The following is a 14,957-nucleotide window of genomic DNA, read 5'->3' as shown; positions in this document are numbered from 1 at the left end:
CCCCCTTCTCACAAACAGGCAGACAGAAAAGCTGAGTTTGTATCTGCTTTATTGGAAAACTAACCCATGCAGTTTCAGCTCTCTGTGTACTCACAGACACCTCTGGGAGCTTGTTTCCCAGGGCTGTGTGGAAATCACATTTCTAAGCGCCATCAAAGCATGGGAGATGCAAATGGCTGTATCCTGCTTTTCTCTGGCCCATCTGCATTTGGCTGCTGCCTCCAGGGAAGGCTGGGACTTCAAGCTGCTTCAAGTATAACCAACAAGCGTGATGCTGCTCAAGGAGACACCAAAGTTCACTTGCAGACAGAACGAAGCACACGCTTCTTTAGTTGCTTGTGTGCTCTTGTGGCTACTCTGATAGCTTCTTCTCTAATAATTGCTTCACCAGAGCAGGATTGGACCGTCCTTTTGTCTTCTTTTGTACCAGACCAATTAACTTATTTAGAACTTTTTGATTTCCTGCCTTTATCGCCATGACCTTAAAAAAAAAAATGCAACAGACACTACTGTTACAGGAAAACTGAACATCTTCACTCACTCCCAACCAAGGTATGAATATTTTTGTTCTTTGCACTATTGTGATAAAAGACTGCATTTTGGGATAAAGTGTTATTTATAAAATCTGCCTTCAGCCTTGCAATAAGTTCCTGCTCTGCTCCCCTGAGAGAACAGCAAGTCCCTACAGCATCAGGGCCTTACAACTAATAGAGAGAGCTCCTCTTATTGAAAGAGTCAGAAAATATTTTTGGATTTTACAGTGTCTGCAGCTTGAACAGCAACTTCCTGGAAAAAAGCCAGAGAAGTGAGATGGACTTACCTTGCTAATTGGATCTACCATTTTACTAAATACAATGTCCTGTTATAACAGGTAATTTGAATCCAATCAAAACCTGTTTCATAATATTGGTGAGGTCCTCCAAGCACAGACGTAGGTGTTTTTTATTTCCTTCAAGCAAGTACTCCTTTGCAACATCATGATTAATTAACTGGTCAAGTATGACCTCCTATCACACAGCCTTTGATGCACAATCACCTGCTACATTGCAAGTTTAAAAGTGAAAGGATCAGAAATTTCACCTTTGGGCCTTCCCAAAGAAGATATTCCCGCTGAAAGACAAGCATTGGGCCTTACTACTGTTTGTGTGGCAGGGAAGGCATTCTCTGCCTGGTCAGAGTTGCTGGGCAGAACACAATCGATGCAAAGGAACAGGGTGATGTATTTGCAGATGTTCAGGGAAGGGTTGCAAACATAGGAGCTACGCACTGTGCCAACACCAAATTCAGATGCAAATACTGCTTCTCATTACAGTATCTGAATTATTGTCAGTCTAAAATCTTCTCTGTTTTGTTGCACAGTGGAAAGGACTCATTATTCTGGATCGGCTAGAAATTACCTATGTGGGGCAGAGTGCGGTACAGTCCTGGTCCTGCACTGTCATGAAGTGCTCAGTGTTGGTTTGAGCAGCTGTTTAGAAGCTATTTCATTCTGAAAAAAGTTACTTTCAAAACACATTGAAGTGGGAGTGTGGTTATGGCCCTACCAGCTCCTGCACTTCCCAGTCAGTTCTAACGTTCTCTCCCTCCCTGCCTATGCTTTCATACCAGCCTGGAAATGCAGCACTTTTATCAGGCTCTGCAAATGAGTCAAGTCAGATGGAGGTCACGCCGACCTACTGCAAGCTCATTTTATCAAAAGCTCTTGCAAAGCTGTTAGCATCCCCCAATGAGATCTGGAGTGGGCGGTATTGTTCTCAAAAGATGTTAATGTTTTTTTCCGAATGGCAAATGGAGCTAGACATTGTTTATATTAGAAGTAAGCTATTCACTTCTGCTTTTACATTTTTGCTCCAGAGAACATATAAGTACTTGTTTTCATTTTGCTTTTTATAAAGCAGATTATCTTGACTCTGTCAAGATCCCTTCCCACTCCTCCCCTTCACGATCAACAAGGGTTTTTTCCCTTTTTTTCCAGCCCAGACCTTGTTAGACTGAGCCACACTGGCTGCTGTGTGTCTTTCAAGGAGATGGGGAAGAGCCAATCATCCCCCACAGGGGAATGTTTGTGTTGCTGCCACAGCCCAGCAGAACAGCAGAGTGGGCAGCAGCTCTGAAGCTGCTGCTGCTGTCACAGGGCTCTGGCTCCTCCCCACCCCACAGCCACTGTCAGGCAGGAGAGCCAGCAAGGTTCCTCTCTTTGGCAGTGGACAGAGACAGGGACATGGCAAAAAGTCAGATGCAAGCAGAATTTCTGCCTTGCCAGCTCTGATACAGTCTCTAATTCCATAACTAATATATGCCTTGCTAACAGGTAACTTCAGCTTAAGAACAGTTTAACAGCGTTGCCCCAATATCACAACAGATGACATAAAAATCAGAGTTATATGGCTGGGTGGCAGGGTCACGTTAATGGCAGTACAGCTGGAGAGGGACAGGGCCCTGCAGTTTTGCTTTCCTGCATTAAAGTTTTATGGGCTCTCAGAATGACTTAGCACATTAGCCAGACTGGTAATTTGTTTTGCAGATCATTTTGTGTAATCTTCAGTTTCAAAAAGCCCACTTAGTAAAATAAGAAAGAAGAAAAGCTTGGCAATATCTTGGCAGCAGCTTTACTGCTCTGGCTCTAGAGCTCAAATGCCATAAAAAGGGAAAAAAAGAGAGGCTATTTTAACCCCCTTTCAGTGCCACAGACTGCCACAGTGCAGAAGGTTCCCAGTATCATCATAATCACCTCATTTTCTTGTCCATCAATCACTGCCTGGCAGATCTGTTCAAGCTCTTTTTGATCCTGTAACAGTCCAAGTTTCTGCTCTTTAACAATTTCAAGGGGAGTCTTCCCTTCTCCCTTCCACAATTCCATAAACACCTGAAAATCACAATAAAAGCAGAGGTCAGTGGCTTGAATTGCCAACATCATTTACATGCAGTAGTTCGGTTATGGATCCAAGAAGCCCTATTTTTGCTAAGAGCAGATTGTCTAAACATGAACAAGATTTAATCATGTGCCTCTCTGAAAGAGTCCTTGTACCTCCCTCATTGCCACTTCCAGCAGGAGTCCAGGTTAATGGTTCACAGCAGGGGCTGTGCAGCCTCCTGCAGCCCGAGCCCTGCGCACTCCCCCAGTGCCAGGGTCTCTCCAGAGGGGATTGCTGAGCACAACCCCCTGCTCCTCATGCCCAGAGCTGCTGCTCCCTGGCTGGAAGAGGAGCACCGCAGCAGGGATGGCTGCAAGGCTGCTCCTCCACCAGTACTCCTGCTCTTCTCACATCATTCACAGACCTGCCTGGGAGCAACAAGGAAATGCATCTCCACGAGCAATGGCTCTGCCCAAGAACTGACGATTAGCTGACTATTGTACCAAGTCCAATCCCAGGTAACTCATCCCATTACAGTCCTTGCCAGCAGGCTGTAATGAGGATATGTATGACAAAGCAGAAGAAAAATGGTGCCAAGCAGAATGAATGCAGCAGCTTCAGCCCACCTATGCATCATCTCCAAGTACTGGACTGCTGGGCAAACCTAGGTCTGTGGAATAATCACTTGTTAATGCTAGTGTTTTCCTACACTGCAGCAGGACTATTACCCTGGAATACACTTGAGAGGAGAGAACATTTATAAAAAACCAATTTCCTTGGGCAGTCATTCTCTGTATTCCCTTTGCTTTTATTTCAGGGCCGTGGGAGGAGAGTAAGAAAACCCTTATTAAAACAGCTTGTTGTGCTCCATCCTGAGCTGAAGATATAATTGTATGTTTGGGCCATTGCTGTGTCCCAGTATGGAAATGCATGCCATGTCAAGATTTCAGCATTAAATATTCCCTGTAGGATGAAGAAGAGGCTTTGATGGGAAGACAAGGAGGGGCATTCAAACTGCATGTTAAATAACTTGCAGGGCAGCAAGAGAACTCAGGTAGAATGATACACATGGGATGGGATCTTAACTACCCTAGCAATTTGCTTCTGCATGACAAATTTGCAGGTACAAAAGACCTTTGGTTAAAGAGTTCTCTGTTCACAGCAAGTATTTAAGAACTGTACATTCATACAATTGCTGCAGGAGGATATTTGTTTGCCAGTGGCACTCTGAAGCTTTTTATGGGATCTTATCAACTCTTCTGGAGACCTTGTGAGAGGGTAATGACACACAGCTGTATTGTGGCAGCTACATCTTAATTTTTCCTTGAGAGAGGGCCAAAGGCAGATCACAATATTGGAGTTACTAATAAGCAGCCAGAGTTACAATAGCTATAAGTAAAACTTTCAGATCTTTACTGTATAAATCAGTGCTGTGTATGATGTCTTCTATAAGATCTTCCTAGTTCTAGTGTGATATTTAAAAACCATCATGCCAGTGCTACCTGGAATAACCCTAGAAATAAATATATCCAACTGTCTGCAGTTGTCTTTTTTTGTTGGTTTTTTTTGTGCTTTTTTGTTTTGTTTTGTTTTTTGTTTTAATTTTTTGGGTTTTGTGGTTTTTTTTTGTTGTTGCTGCACTCCATTGCTACTCCTGGCAGCCCTTCTGCTTCTTCCCTGAGGGATGAAGCAGGAAGGTTTCTGTCCTGGAGGCTTCCCAAGGCACCCATACTTTATGTCACCCATCAGAATGAGCCCTGTCCTTGCCAAGCACAGCACAAACTCTAGCAAAATGCCCCAGACAGTCTAAAGTACTGCACAAATCAGAGTGGACAATGAATAAGCCCTTTCATTCTCCTGGAAAAAGGAAGATGAGATTTTTTAGGACTGGTGTGTATTCAAGCAGGATGCCATGGGCTGCAGGAAGGGGAAATCTGCAATGAACAAAATCTATGCAGCCAACCATGGCAGTTACCCAGAAGCAACATGTACATCAGGCTGACTTAGATCAGGGGCAGGATAGCTTGACAGTCAGAGATCCAGCTCTGATTTCCCTGTTATGCCTATGCCAAATATTTCCTGGCACTGAGGAAAGCTTGCCCATTAGAAACCTTGAAGGCACCAGATTTTCTCTGTGACAGCTGCATCATGTGTCCCTTCCCATTTGGTAACAAGCACCTCCACTTAGTAGAGCAACAATGTTATCAAGGCCCTTGGTTATTTACAGGTATGTAGGAAAGCAGAAAGAGATGTGGCCAAGACCTGTCAAAGATGCACTTTTAAAAAATGTGTTTCTCCACTTGGCAAGGAGTACAAACCTAAAGAAAGCAGTTTAAAAAATTATTTCAACTCATTTACACAAACTGCCTGCACCAGTACTGGAGGATAAAATTATGAAGTCTCCAGAGCCAAAACATGAATCTCAGGCCTCATTTCCATTACTGAAATCTCAGTACCTTCTACTATTGATTCTTGCCTGAGTGTGATTAGATTTTAATGATGTTCTGTGGTCTCCACCTATGCAGGTTTAGCAGCATTGGTCAAGATGAATTAATCAGGACTTACACGTCTGGCTGTCATGGGCATCATATCAAACATTTTGCAACTGGTGACCATGCCAGCTGACTGCTGTGCCTAAGAATGCTCCAACTGGAAACTCTATCTGCAGTGATTTGCTGCCAAGGACAGGATGAAAGCAGCAGGTAGCACCATTCCAGCAAGTCCTGTGGGCACCTCTCCTTTCCAGTGGCGGAAGCTGTCATGTCTGGTGGGTGTTCCTCAGCCTCTCAGAGAAGTGGGGGGCAGGTTGGGTCCAGTCCTCCAGATGGTGTAGTCATAATTGTCAAAGCAGATGGTTCTGTTTAGGTATGGGTACTGTACTATTTTCCCTGCTATCTACTTTAAAGTAGGGGTGCCAAGCAGGTCTGTTGAAATTATTCCTATGTGGGTGACCTATGCAACTGCAGAAGCCAGCAAAACCCAAGGTCTGCTCTGCTTCATGGCCTGCTGGGCATGGATCCCCCCATGAACCAGTGACAAGGGTGTCCACATGGAGTTGCTCCAGGATGGCTGTTGGCTGCAGGGACAAGTTTCCACTTCCCTGGCTCAGGAACCAGCTTCCTCCCATAACACCGTAACTCACAGGCAGGTCTGTTACACCAGACATGGACCTGCTGCCAGCCTGGCAATTTGAGGAGCAAGGCCCCATCGCAGGCACACTCCCCATCAGAGTGGTTTCAGCCCTGGGTGAGCAGCACTGACTCCTCGCACTGTATGCCTTTGGGGCTGGGCCATAGGCAATGCGCATCCATCAGATCCAGGACACGCTCACCCACAGCCCCATGCACCAGCAGAGCTAGAAGCTGCTCCCCCCTTTGCACAGGCACACCAGCCTGGAACTGCTTTGGAGACCTCTGGAGTGGGATGCTATGTTTGATGGCAAGTTGGGCATGAGCTCTCTAATTACCTACATGGTAATTATGTGAGCACACAGTGCTCTTAGCTTAGCACTGCATCCCACCACACAATGCTCAGTTTGTACAGCCAGTGCTCACAGCTTTTATCTGCCTCTTTTACTGCCTTAGACAGCAGAGCCCAAACACAAAGCCTTTTAAATAATTTAAGTGGTTAACAGCTTCCCACAGCGAGCACATATGTGTACACATGTCTGTGCGCTCACCCCATCAGACCCTTCCATCCTTTCCCACTGGATCAGTGTCTGCCACTGCAGATCATGCTCCCCTTCCCAAGAGCTGCAATTCATCTGCTGGTGTGTATATATAGCACTTTCTGCCCTCGGGCCATCCACCGTCTCTGCCTACTGCTGAGAATTGTTATAAACATTTGTTACTCTTCTGACATCCAGGCAACCAAAATACTTTTCTAAATGTGGCAAGGTTTCTGCAGTTTGATAGCATCATCTCTTGGTGAAGGCAAACTACTGCCATTTCTGGGTCCAGTTTCAGATCACTGAGGACAACATGCACATTACAAGGAGCTGGTAATTAAACAACAAATGCATTTCTGAAATTCTTGACACTTCACAACGTGTCAGAAGTGCCCGGCACACAAATATACCACAAAGCAGAAAATCCCATAGACGAGCACTAGTACCTTGTCCCTATCTCCATAAGGAAGAGACTTCAGGCCGGAGTTCTGAAGCTTCATTTTCAAACACAGACACCAAACTGATGGGTGTGTCACAACCCCACAGGCAAAGAGCTGCTCTGCATTCCAGTGCTTTTCCTATTAATACTTTATCTCCTTTATGAAGCTTTTACTTCTCCAATACAAAATTTCCAAACACACATGCCTGAAGCCAGGCACTTAAATCCTTATTTATGATGTCTGTCTTATGCAGCTGGCTATCCACAGACAGACCAACTTAATTAAGAACCACAAGCATATCCAAAAAAAGAAAACAAACCAGAAAGTTCATTCACAGTTCATTAAGTTTCACTGATAAACACTGAAACAGTCACCTAATGCACTTAACTAGAGTATAATAATTAATTTGAAAAGACAAATCATTCCATATAAATGAGCTTGCAACAATTTAAGGTGATTATGGCCCATCACAAAAAAGCCTCTAAATTTTGTCTACAACACGGCAGTACTATTCCATCATAACCAGTTCACAATTTTAGATATAAATCATCAAGAGCTGCTTTTTCAGACTGTCCTAGGCAAGATGAAAAAAAAAAAAACAAACCCAGCTTTACTTGCTTGAGAGCTTCATGATAGCACTTGCTCAAAGAAGCAAGGATAAACGAAAGGCTAGACCACTGCCACTTTTGACTCAGGTACACCAATGCAGAACTCTTTTTGTGACTGCACTTGGAGGAATTCTATGCTTTCCTATGTGCTAATGCTTGGGAATGTAGACTTTACTGTCCCTAGGAATCTAGTAAGTGATAGTCTCATCTTAACTGCAAGCCATGGATTAGCTCCCACTGACCTTTCACACAGGCCTGACTAGAATAGTGAAATTGAGATCTACTGTGTGCTCTGTTCAGAAGCAGGATTTATTTGAGTTCAGTTTACATTGTTTAAGTCTACTATAGCTTCTGGCCTCTTCTAAAAGTAAATATGCAGATATACCGCTGAGATTATATACTAATATAAGGCATTTGCATCTATTATATGTATATAGCATAGCTACAGAAGTTGTCCTTTATCAACACTGTAAATAATTTCCCTTTAAAGCAACCACAGTACTGATACACAATGATTATAAAATTGCTATGTAACTGAAGTAAGCAGCCACAGATGCAGAGTACAGCAAAATCAAAAAGGTACTTACCTGCTTTGCTGCTGGAGAAGAAATTTCTTTTTTTTCTAGAAGGTTCAACAGGTCAGCCAGGAGAAAAGAACTGACTGGGCTAGGGAAAAAGTGGGCAGAAGTTACATTACAGCACCATATTCTCTGAGGTATCTGTGCTACTGCTGCTTGCCTAAAGATCACACAGTTCAGTATGACAAGCTATTTTTCCTCATGTTCAGTACTAATGGCCTGACTATGCCTTACCATCATCACACTCTAAAGACTGAACACTGACTACTACTCTTAACTACATGATCCTCTTGTCTGCCATGTATTTGTCTAACTTCATTCAGTAGGATAGAGCCAAGGCCTGTGCAGGACTGCCTGGAGTAACAAATTTCACAGAGAGCAACTAAAGCAGCCGTGAGCAATGGAGAAACATGGTACCAGTCACAAGAAAAGGATCACTTTGTCTCACCACTGCAGCAATGAAGAAGACTGACCTTTCCTGTACTGAAAGGGAATGTTGTTTCAAGTAACTGAGCAGGTCATTTAGAATCCAGCCGATCACCTTCTTTGGCTTCATTTGGGTCTGTTTTACCACACTTTCAAAGAATTCTGCTAGTCCATCTTCATTCTGTTTATAAAAAATTACATGTATCAAAGGGATACTGGAGTGCAAACATGATTACAGCATCACAGAATTATTAGGGTTGGAAGGGACTTCTGGAGGCCATCCAGTCCAACTGCCCTGTCAAGGCAGGGTCACTTGGAGCAGGTGACACAGGTTACAATTAATTATACAATTACACTCAGCATATAAATGCTCAGTCCTAAAGTAAACTTCAGCTGTGAATTCATGTCAAACTTATGAGACTTCGGAGTATTTTATTAAGATAACAGCCAACAATCTTATGCCTAGAACAGGAATATACAGTTTATCTGTCAGCCTGTCTGTTTCAGTGGAACTTCCAACAAATGAGCTATATTTTTTCTCTTAATGCCTCCCTAAAATTAGCATTTGGACAGAAGCTTTCTCATCTTTGCAAGTGTTTTATCTATAATCCTAGAAAATACAATGCTCTCACAGGCTGTCATGCTACCTTTTACCAAGAAGAGCTTTTTCCTGAAATTGTCTGCAACTACTTCACTCTTGATTTTGAAATCACTTCTATTTATTTTGGATTAAATTAGTAAATTTAGCTTGCATTTACCCTTCACAGATATGGAAAGGTCATATGTAAGAAGCAGGGTTTTATTTCCAGATTTTTCTGAAATGCTATGGTAAGCTTTTACACAGCACAGTAACAGCTCAGAAAATATGACAGTGGGAGATTCAATTTATAGCCTAAGTGAAATCTGAGATTGTTTTTAGAAGAACCAATACTGCACAGTCTGTTGAATGCTATGGTATTTGTCATCAAGGCATTGATGGACCTTTAAATGCAGCACAGAACTCATTAGGTTTACTGAAGGCTGAAGAGGTATGAAGTAGCAGCTCCTACCTTTTAAAGGAGGAATCCAAATCCAGCACGCCACTGGACTTCTGCAGTATGTGCCATGAACAGGCACGGGAACAAGCCAGCTCTCAGAAGTCAGGAGGTAACAGCTTAGAGATAGCCAAGGAGCTATTCTAAGTATACAGTCTACAGCAAAAACATTTCTCAAGCACATACTGACTGCAGCCAGATCTCTGAACAGTTATGAGCAAAAAGAGAGCAGGGTAACCACAAAAAGCCTGAGTTCTTCACTCACATCCCATCAAAACAGCCTCATTTGTCCTTGTTTTTAAAGGCCATTTACTGCCATAGCAATACAGAATTTTAGACTTTCCTTCTCCAAACTTTCACAACACAAACTTCCAAAAACTCAGGATACCACATTTTTCACTGATAATGATGTATATAGCTTTTGAGAAGACTGCAAACTACTGATCTCTGTTCTGTGAAACAAAACAAATGTACCTAGATTACCATCGGTGCTGTAAAACTGGTGTGACAAAAATCAGACCCATCCCATTCACCTTGAAACCATGACCAAAGAAACCAAGTTCTCAGCCTGGGAAACCACTGAGGTCTTTTGTGAACCAAGGTAAACCTTCTAACTCCCACTAGTTATCTATCTAGTACACATTGACATAGTTGTATTCTTCTTCAGCATTCTAATTTAACTAGCAGTTACCATCTAATCCAATTATGCAAAACTAAGGCTACAGGAACAAATTTGACTTTAAAAAAAAGTAAAGGAATGACATGATTACCAAAGCACAGTAAACTTGATTAAAAACTGTGTGTGTTAAGCAGAATTCCTAGAATGATATATTGCCAGTACTGTATTCTTTCTAATTCACCTCAGGATTCAACAGCACAAACAAACACTCATTTAAATAGTGGGTTCCTTTACACAGCAACGATTGTCCAACCTAGATAGGAAAAAGTGAGCATGTCTGAATGCTGGTTTCTTTACACATGCTGCAGAAGGTTTTACTAACATTCCAGACAGAGCAGGTCTAGCTACAACATTATGCACAGGCAAATAATGTCTGCAGATGCCACATGTCTGAATGCAGCTACACAGCTCAGACACAGCACGTCCAGCACTTCCATCATGTATAGGCTACAGAGCATATCCCTAGCAGTGGCAAATCCCAATTTCTGGATATTTACAGCCTGGCTGGAGTTGCAGTTCTGATCCTGCTGCCAGACCTTTGAAAAATCAAGGACAAACACATGTAGCCTTCGCATTCTAATCAGATGATTTCCAGGCACCAAGTGCAGAAAAGCCCAGGAAAATTCAGGGAGACAGACTTACATATGCTACCAAGTCTCTGAACCCCATACTCACTACTTGTGCACACAAAACCAGAAACATTCCCCAAAATTCCCTTACATTTCATTTTGGTTTTTTTAAAGAGACTGTCATTTTCTGTACCCAAAAAGAAGGAAAACCCAGTAATGCTAGACTGAAATGAGTACGGCAGAATGTCAAAACATCAGAATGACTGACAGAAATGAAACATTTTCCTTGCTTTCTTGTCATATTAAAAAAATGTAGAGATAACTTGATTAGCTTCAGTTTCTAGACACTGCACTACTTTACTTCAATTTGGTTTACATTTTGGTAAATTTTCTTCCAAGATTCACTCCAACTACCAACACTCACACAGACCTGTCCCTTGCAGCAAATCTGACCTGAAAACCACTGCACGCTCCAACATGCTGGATTTACAGGAATGCTGACTGCCTGTTCTCTCCTCATTCTGAATATTCTACTCTAAACTTCATTGAAAGAAAACCAGACATCGACATCTAGAATAGTAGTGTCATATTTGTAATCCAGGCCACTCAGTGCTCCCATTACACACACCAAATATGCTGTAATTTATTCATGCGAGTCTCACTGGCATGAAATCTGACATACCAATATTTCAATCAGATGCAAATTTCTTTATTAAACATGGTTTAAAATGATGATTTCTTAGCAGTGAGATGTAAAAAACTCTAGAGGTGTAGTGATTTCAGGCACCTTTTAAACAAATTTAAAACAATACTTGATTTTACAGAATACCATGGGTACAATCTTCAGGGACAGTGGGACTGTAACATAAACTTACTATTTTAAAGACCAGTAAAGTTTCTGAAAGAACTAAAGAAGAAAACTTCTTCAATGTTCACAAATAAAATGTCATTTGCAGTTTTGTTTTTCCCATTTTCACCATCACAGTTCCTACAATAACCAACCATGAGGTAACAACTGCTGCAAAAATGTACAAGACTGTCAGGGGAAGAAACCCCAGAACATCCAGGAGAAAAGCAGCCTAGTCAAAGAAAGTTCTAACTTTTTCCTAAAGCTTCTTGTAAAATGACTTGAATTCTAAGAGAAGCGCAAGTTCACCTGCACACTAAGGTATCTCAGAATGGCAGGGCATGAAAGCAAATGGTCAAAACCAGTTTCTCCAGCAACCCACTTCTGACTGTCTGAAGGAGTCACCAATGTGATAGTTCCACCAAGGCAATCAGCCCAGGTGAAAACAGTTGCTTTTACCTGAGTAAGCAGAGGAAAAGCAGATGCACAGGAACACTTGGAATTCACATGACAAAGGAAGTGATCAGACTGTTTTTTCTCATGCTGTACTGTGACTGTGACTGTATTTTCTGGTTGAACCTCACTGGACCTCAGCACGCATTTTTAAAATAAAGCATTGCATTAACACATTAATACATTAATGTCTGCATTAATACACTACTAATGTCTATGCCAATATATCTTTTTTTTTAACTCAACAGATAGCAAGATGAAAATATTGTAATACCATAATTGGCAAAGTTGTCAGAGATCCTTCTTGACTGATGTATTTACTTGCTTACTGGTTTACAGAGCAAAGTAGAAACTGCATGAAGAAATTGAGTACCCAAATACCATGGAGTCTACATGGCTCAAAGAATTATGAGTAAGAATAGTTCTGCATGAAGAAAAATCAGAAACATCATTTATTTCTTCAATTTATATTAAACTACCAAAAATGAAGCTGTTTACACATAAGGCATTTCAGATATGAAAATATTAATAGGGTACTTCTTCCCTTTCAGTACATTCAGTAATTAGGCAAAGGAGGAATCTGTTTCTCAACACCACAGTATGTACAGGCAGCTCCTGTGTATGAGGACAAAGCTCTGGAAGCAAGCTCAGGAGCTAGCCTGCATGCTGGAATGTGTGTGTTTGATTGTAACTTTGGCACAAAATGCTTCCTCTATCAAGTTGGTGCAGAACAGACTTTGCATTTTAGAGCCATTCCTCTACAACTGCCATTTATTTAATGAGCACTCCTGGGCGCTCTAACCTGAAAGAATGCTCATTAGATGTGTGCATCTGGCCCGATCAGCAATCCTGTGCAGCCTCTGATGCAAGCTGAAGGCAGCGACGGACAGGGCGCTTCCCGATGAATTAAGGCTAACGGGTGTCCCAGTGCACAGGCAAGCAGCTCTGGTGGGGAGTGTGCAGGCTGACATTCTAATGCACAATAAAAGGAGACCTGCAATGAAGTATGTGCTCACTTCATACATTCAAATGGATGCATTAGCTTATTACAAGCTGAATCCCAAATTTCAGCTTGGAACTCATTGTCTTTCACGTCACAAAAAGGAAAAGGGGAAAAACAAAGGCAATAAAGGATTTCAGAGAACAGCTGAAAGAAAGGGCATTATGAGGCAAATATATACAGCTAGTTGGCAGAGATGACAGAAACCATCTATACCAGCAACTTGATACACACAAAAGGTGGGCTGATGCCAATGAACTCCATGGATGTGGCTGCCATGGAGTTTAGGAGATTTGGATTTGTGACCACAGCAACACTGACAACACAGAGGTGTTTTGGCTACTGCTGAGCAACTGTCTTTCTCCACTCTGTCCCCCACATCAAATAGGCTGAGGATGAGCACAAAGCCAGGTGGGACACAATCTAACAGCCAATCCAAACTGGTTATATTCCCTGCCCTGCTCAACAAGGAAAACTGAGGGAAGGGCATTTTGGGTAGTCAGTGTCATTGGCTGCAGACTGGCAGCACATCAGTCTACTTGTGGAGTGGTGAGTGATTGGTATTTGCATAATTTTCAGGTTTTCCCCTACTCCGTTCCTTCACTTAAGTGTTTCTCTCAAGCCATAAGCCTTACTTTTGCTTTTCCTAATCTCCTCCCTGTACTACTGCCTTGGAAAATGAGCAAGCAGCTGTAGTACTTAGCAGCTGGCAGAACCAATGCACTACAGAGAGGAAGAAGTAGAAAAATTCAAAAAAAAAAGGATGCAGGACCTATCTACCCTTTCTACTCTTATGCTTAATTTAATATGTTAGAAATATGTGAAAAAATGCATGCATGAACAGGAATGCTGGCAGCAAAATCATGTTTTGCATCTCATACAATGAAATAGAAAGGTAAGAACTGCTGACACCTCTCAATACTGTGACACTATGCAGCCTTGTGACTTTGATGAGAATTATGACTCACCTGCCCACCAAACAGTCTGCAACTCACTAAAATGGTACAGCAGAACAAAAGCAGTTTTCCTAACAGCTTTCCCCAGAACAGAGAATCATTTTCTTCCTGTAGAATGAGCTTCTGTACAAGTGTATTGAATTACAGACATACAAAGAAGGGATGAGGTAGTTATGTGTACTGCTCTTCCTTCATTTATAGTCAAAGGAAAGGATCTCCTCCAGAGCACAGTTTAAAGTACTTACAGTTCTGCTCTGAATCTCACTCTGAAAAAGTCCTTTTCCTTCTGTCTCCACTAATGACAGTGGTAACCAAAGCGGGACGTTCTCCTGGCTTAGCTGGGTATGTGAAATGTCTAATTCTAGGATGAGTATACTAACTCTCTCCCCAGAGTTCCACTGGCAAAGAGATGACAGTTTACATTTAAGAAGCTCACAGTCCTCTAGAATAATTTTGGGAGTTATGAGATTTTGCTGTCACTTCCTCATTTATAACTGTATTTGCCACATTGTTTCCCTTCTTTTCCCCTCTTCTGAACCTGTCCCTGGTAAACTGAACTATGAGGTCAAAGTTGATAATGTGCAACCATTTTGTATATTTCCCTAAGAATAAATCTGGGGAGAAGGAAGGGAAGTGTTTTCAATAATGTGGAAGGTAGGTCAAGGAGCACATGAAGCCGAAAGATTTAGACTTTGGATTTTGATTTGCATTCATTAATATGGTCAATGTGCCCAGCCTTGCAGCAGGCCCAGAGCTGAAGAGCAAACACTTGCAGACAAGGGACAGTATCCAGAAGCTGTACATTTGTTGCAGTCAGTCAGGGGTGCAGCAATATCTAGACAGAC

General features: G+C 42.2%; 1 protein-coding gene across 4 annotated transcripts in view; it reads right to left on the bottom strand.

Moving 5' to 3' along the window:
• Window positions 1-32: 32 nt before the first annotated feature.
• GATB (glutamyl-tRNA amidotransferase subunit B) overlaps window positions 33-14,957 on the bottom strand; it is a 41,884-nt gene continuing 26,959 nt past the window's right edge. For all 4 annotated transcript variants that reach the window (XM_085578884.1, XM_021530220.3, XM_085578885.1 and 1 more), the window contains 4 exons: window positions 8,622-8,755; window positions 8,158-8,236; window positions 2,732-2,866; window positions 33-481 (listed from right to left, as the gene is read on the bottom strand). In XM_085578884.1, the coding sequence (XP_085435010.1) occupies window positions 353-481; window positions 2,732-2,866; window positions 8,158-8,236; window positions 8,622-8,755 (477 nt within the window). In that variant the 3' untranslated portion in view covers window positions 33-352. The remainder of the gene's footprint in view (window positions 482-2,731; window positions 2,867-8,157; window positions 8,237-8,621; window positions 8,756-14,957) is intronic.

This window comes from Lonchura striata, chromosome 4, assembly GCF_050655825.1.
Source record: "Lonchura striata isolate lonStrDom1 chromosome 4, ASM5065582v1, whole genome shotgun sequence".
In the NCBI taxonomy this organism is placed as follows: domain Eukaryota; kingdom Metazoa; phylum Chordata; class Aves; order Passeriformes; family Estrildidae; genus Lonchura; species Lonchura striata.
This window is presented reverse-complemented; position numbering and strand designations above follow the sequence as displayed.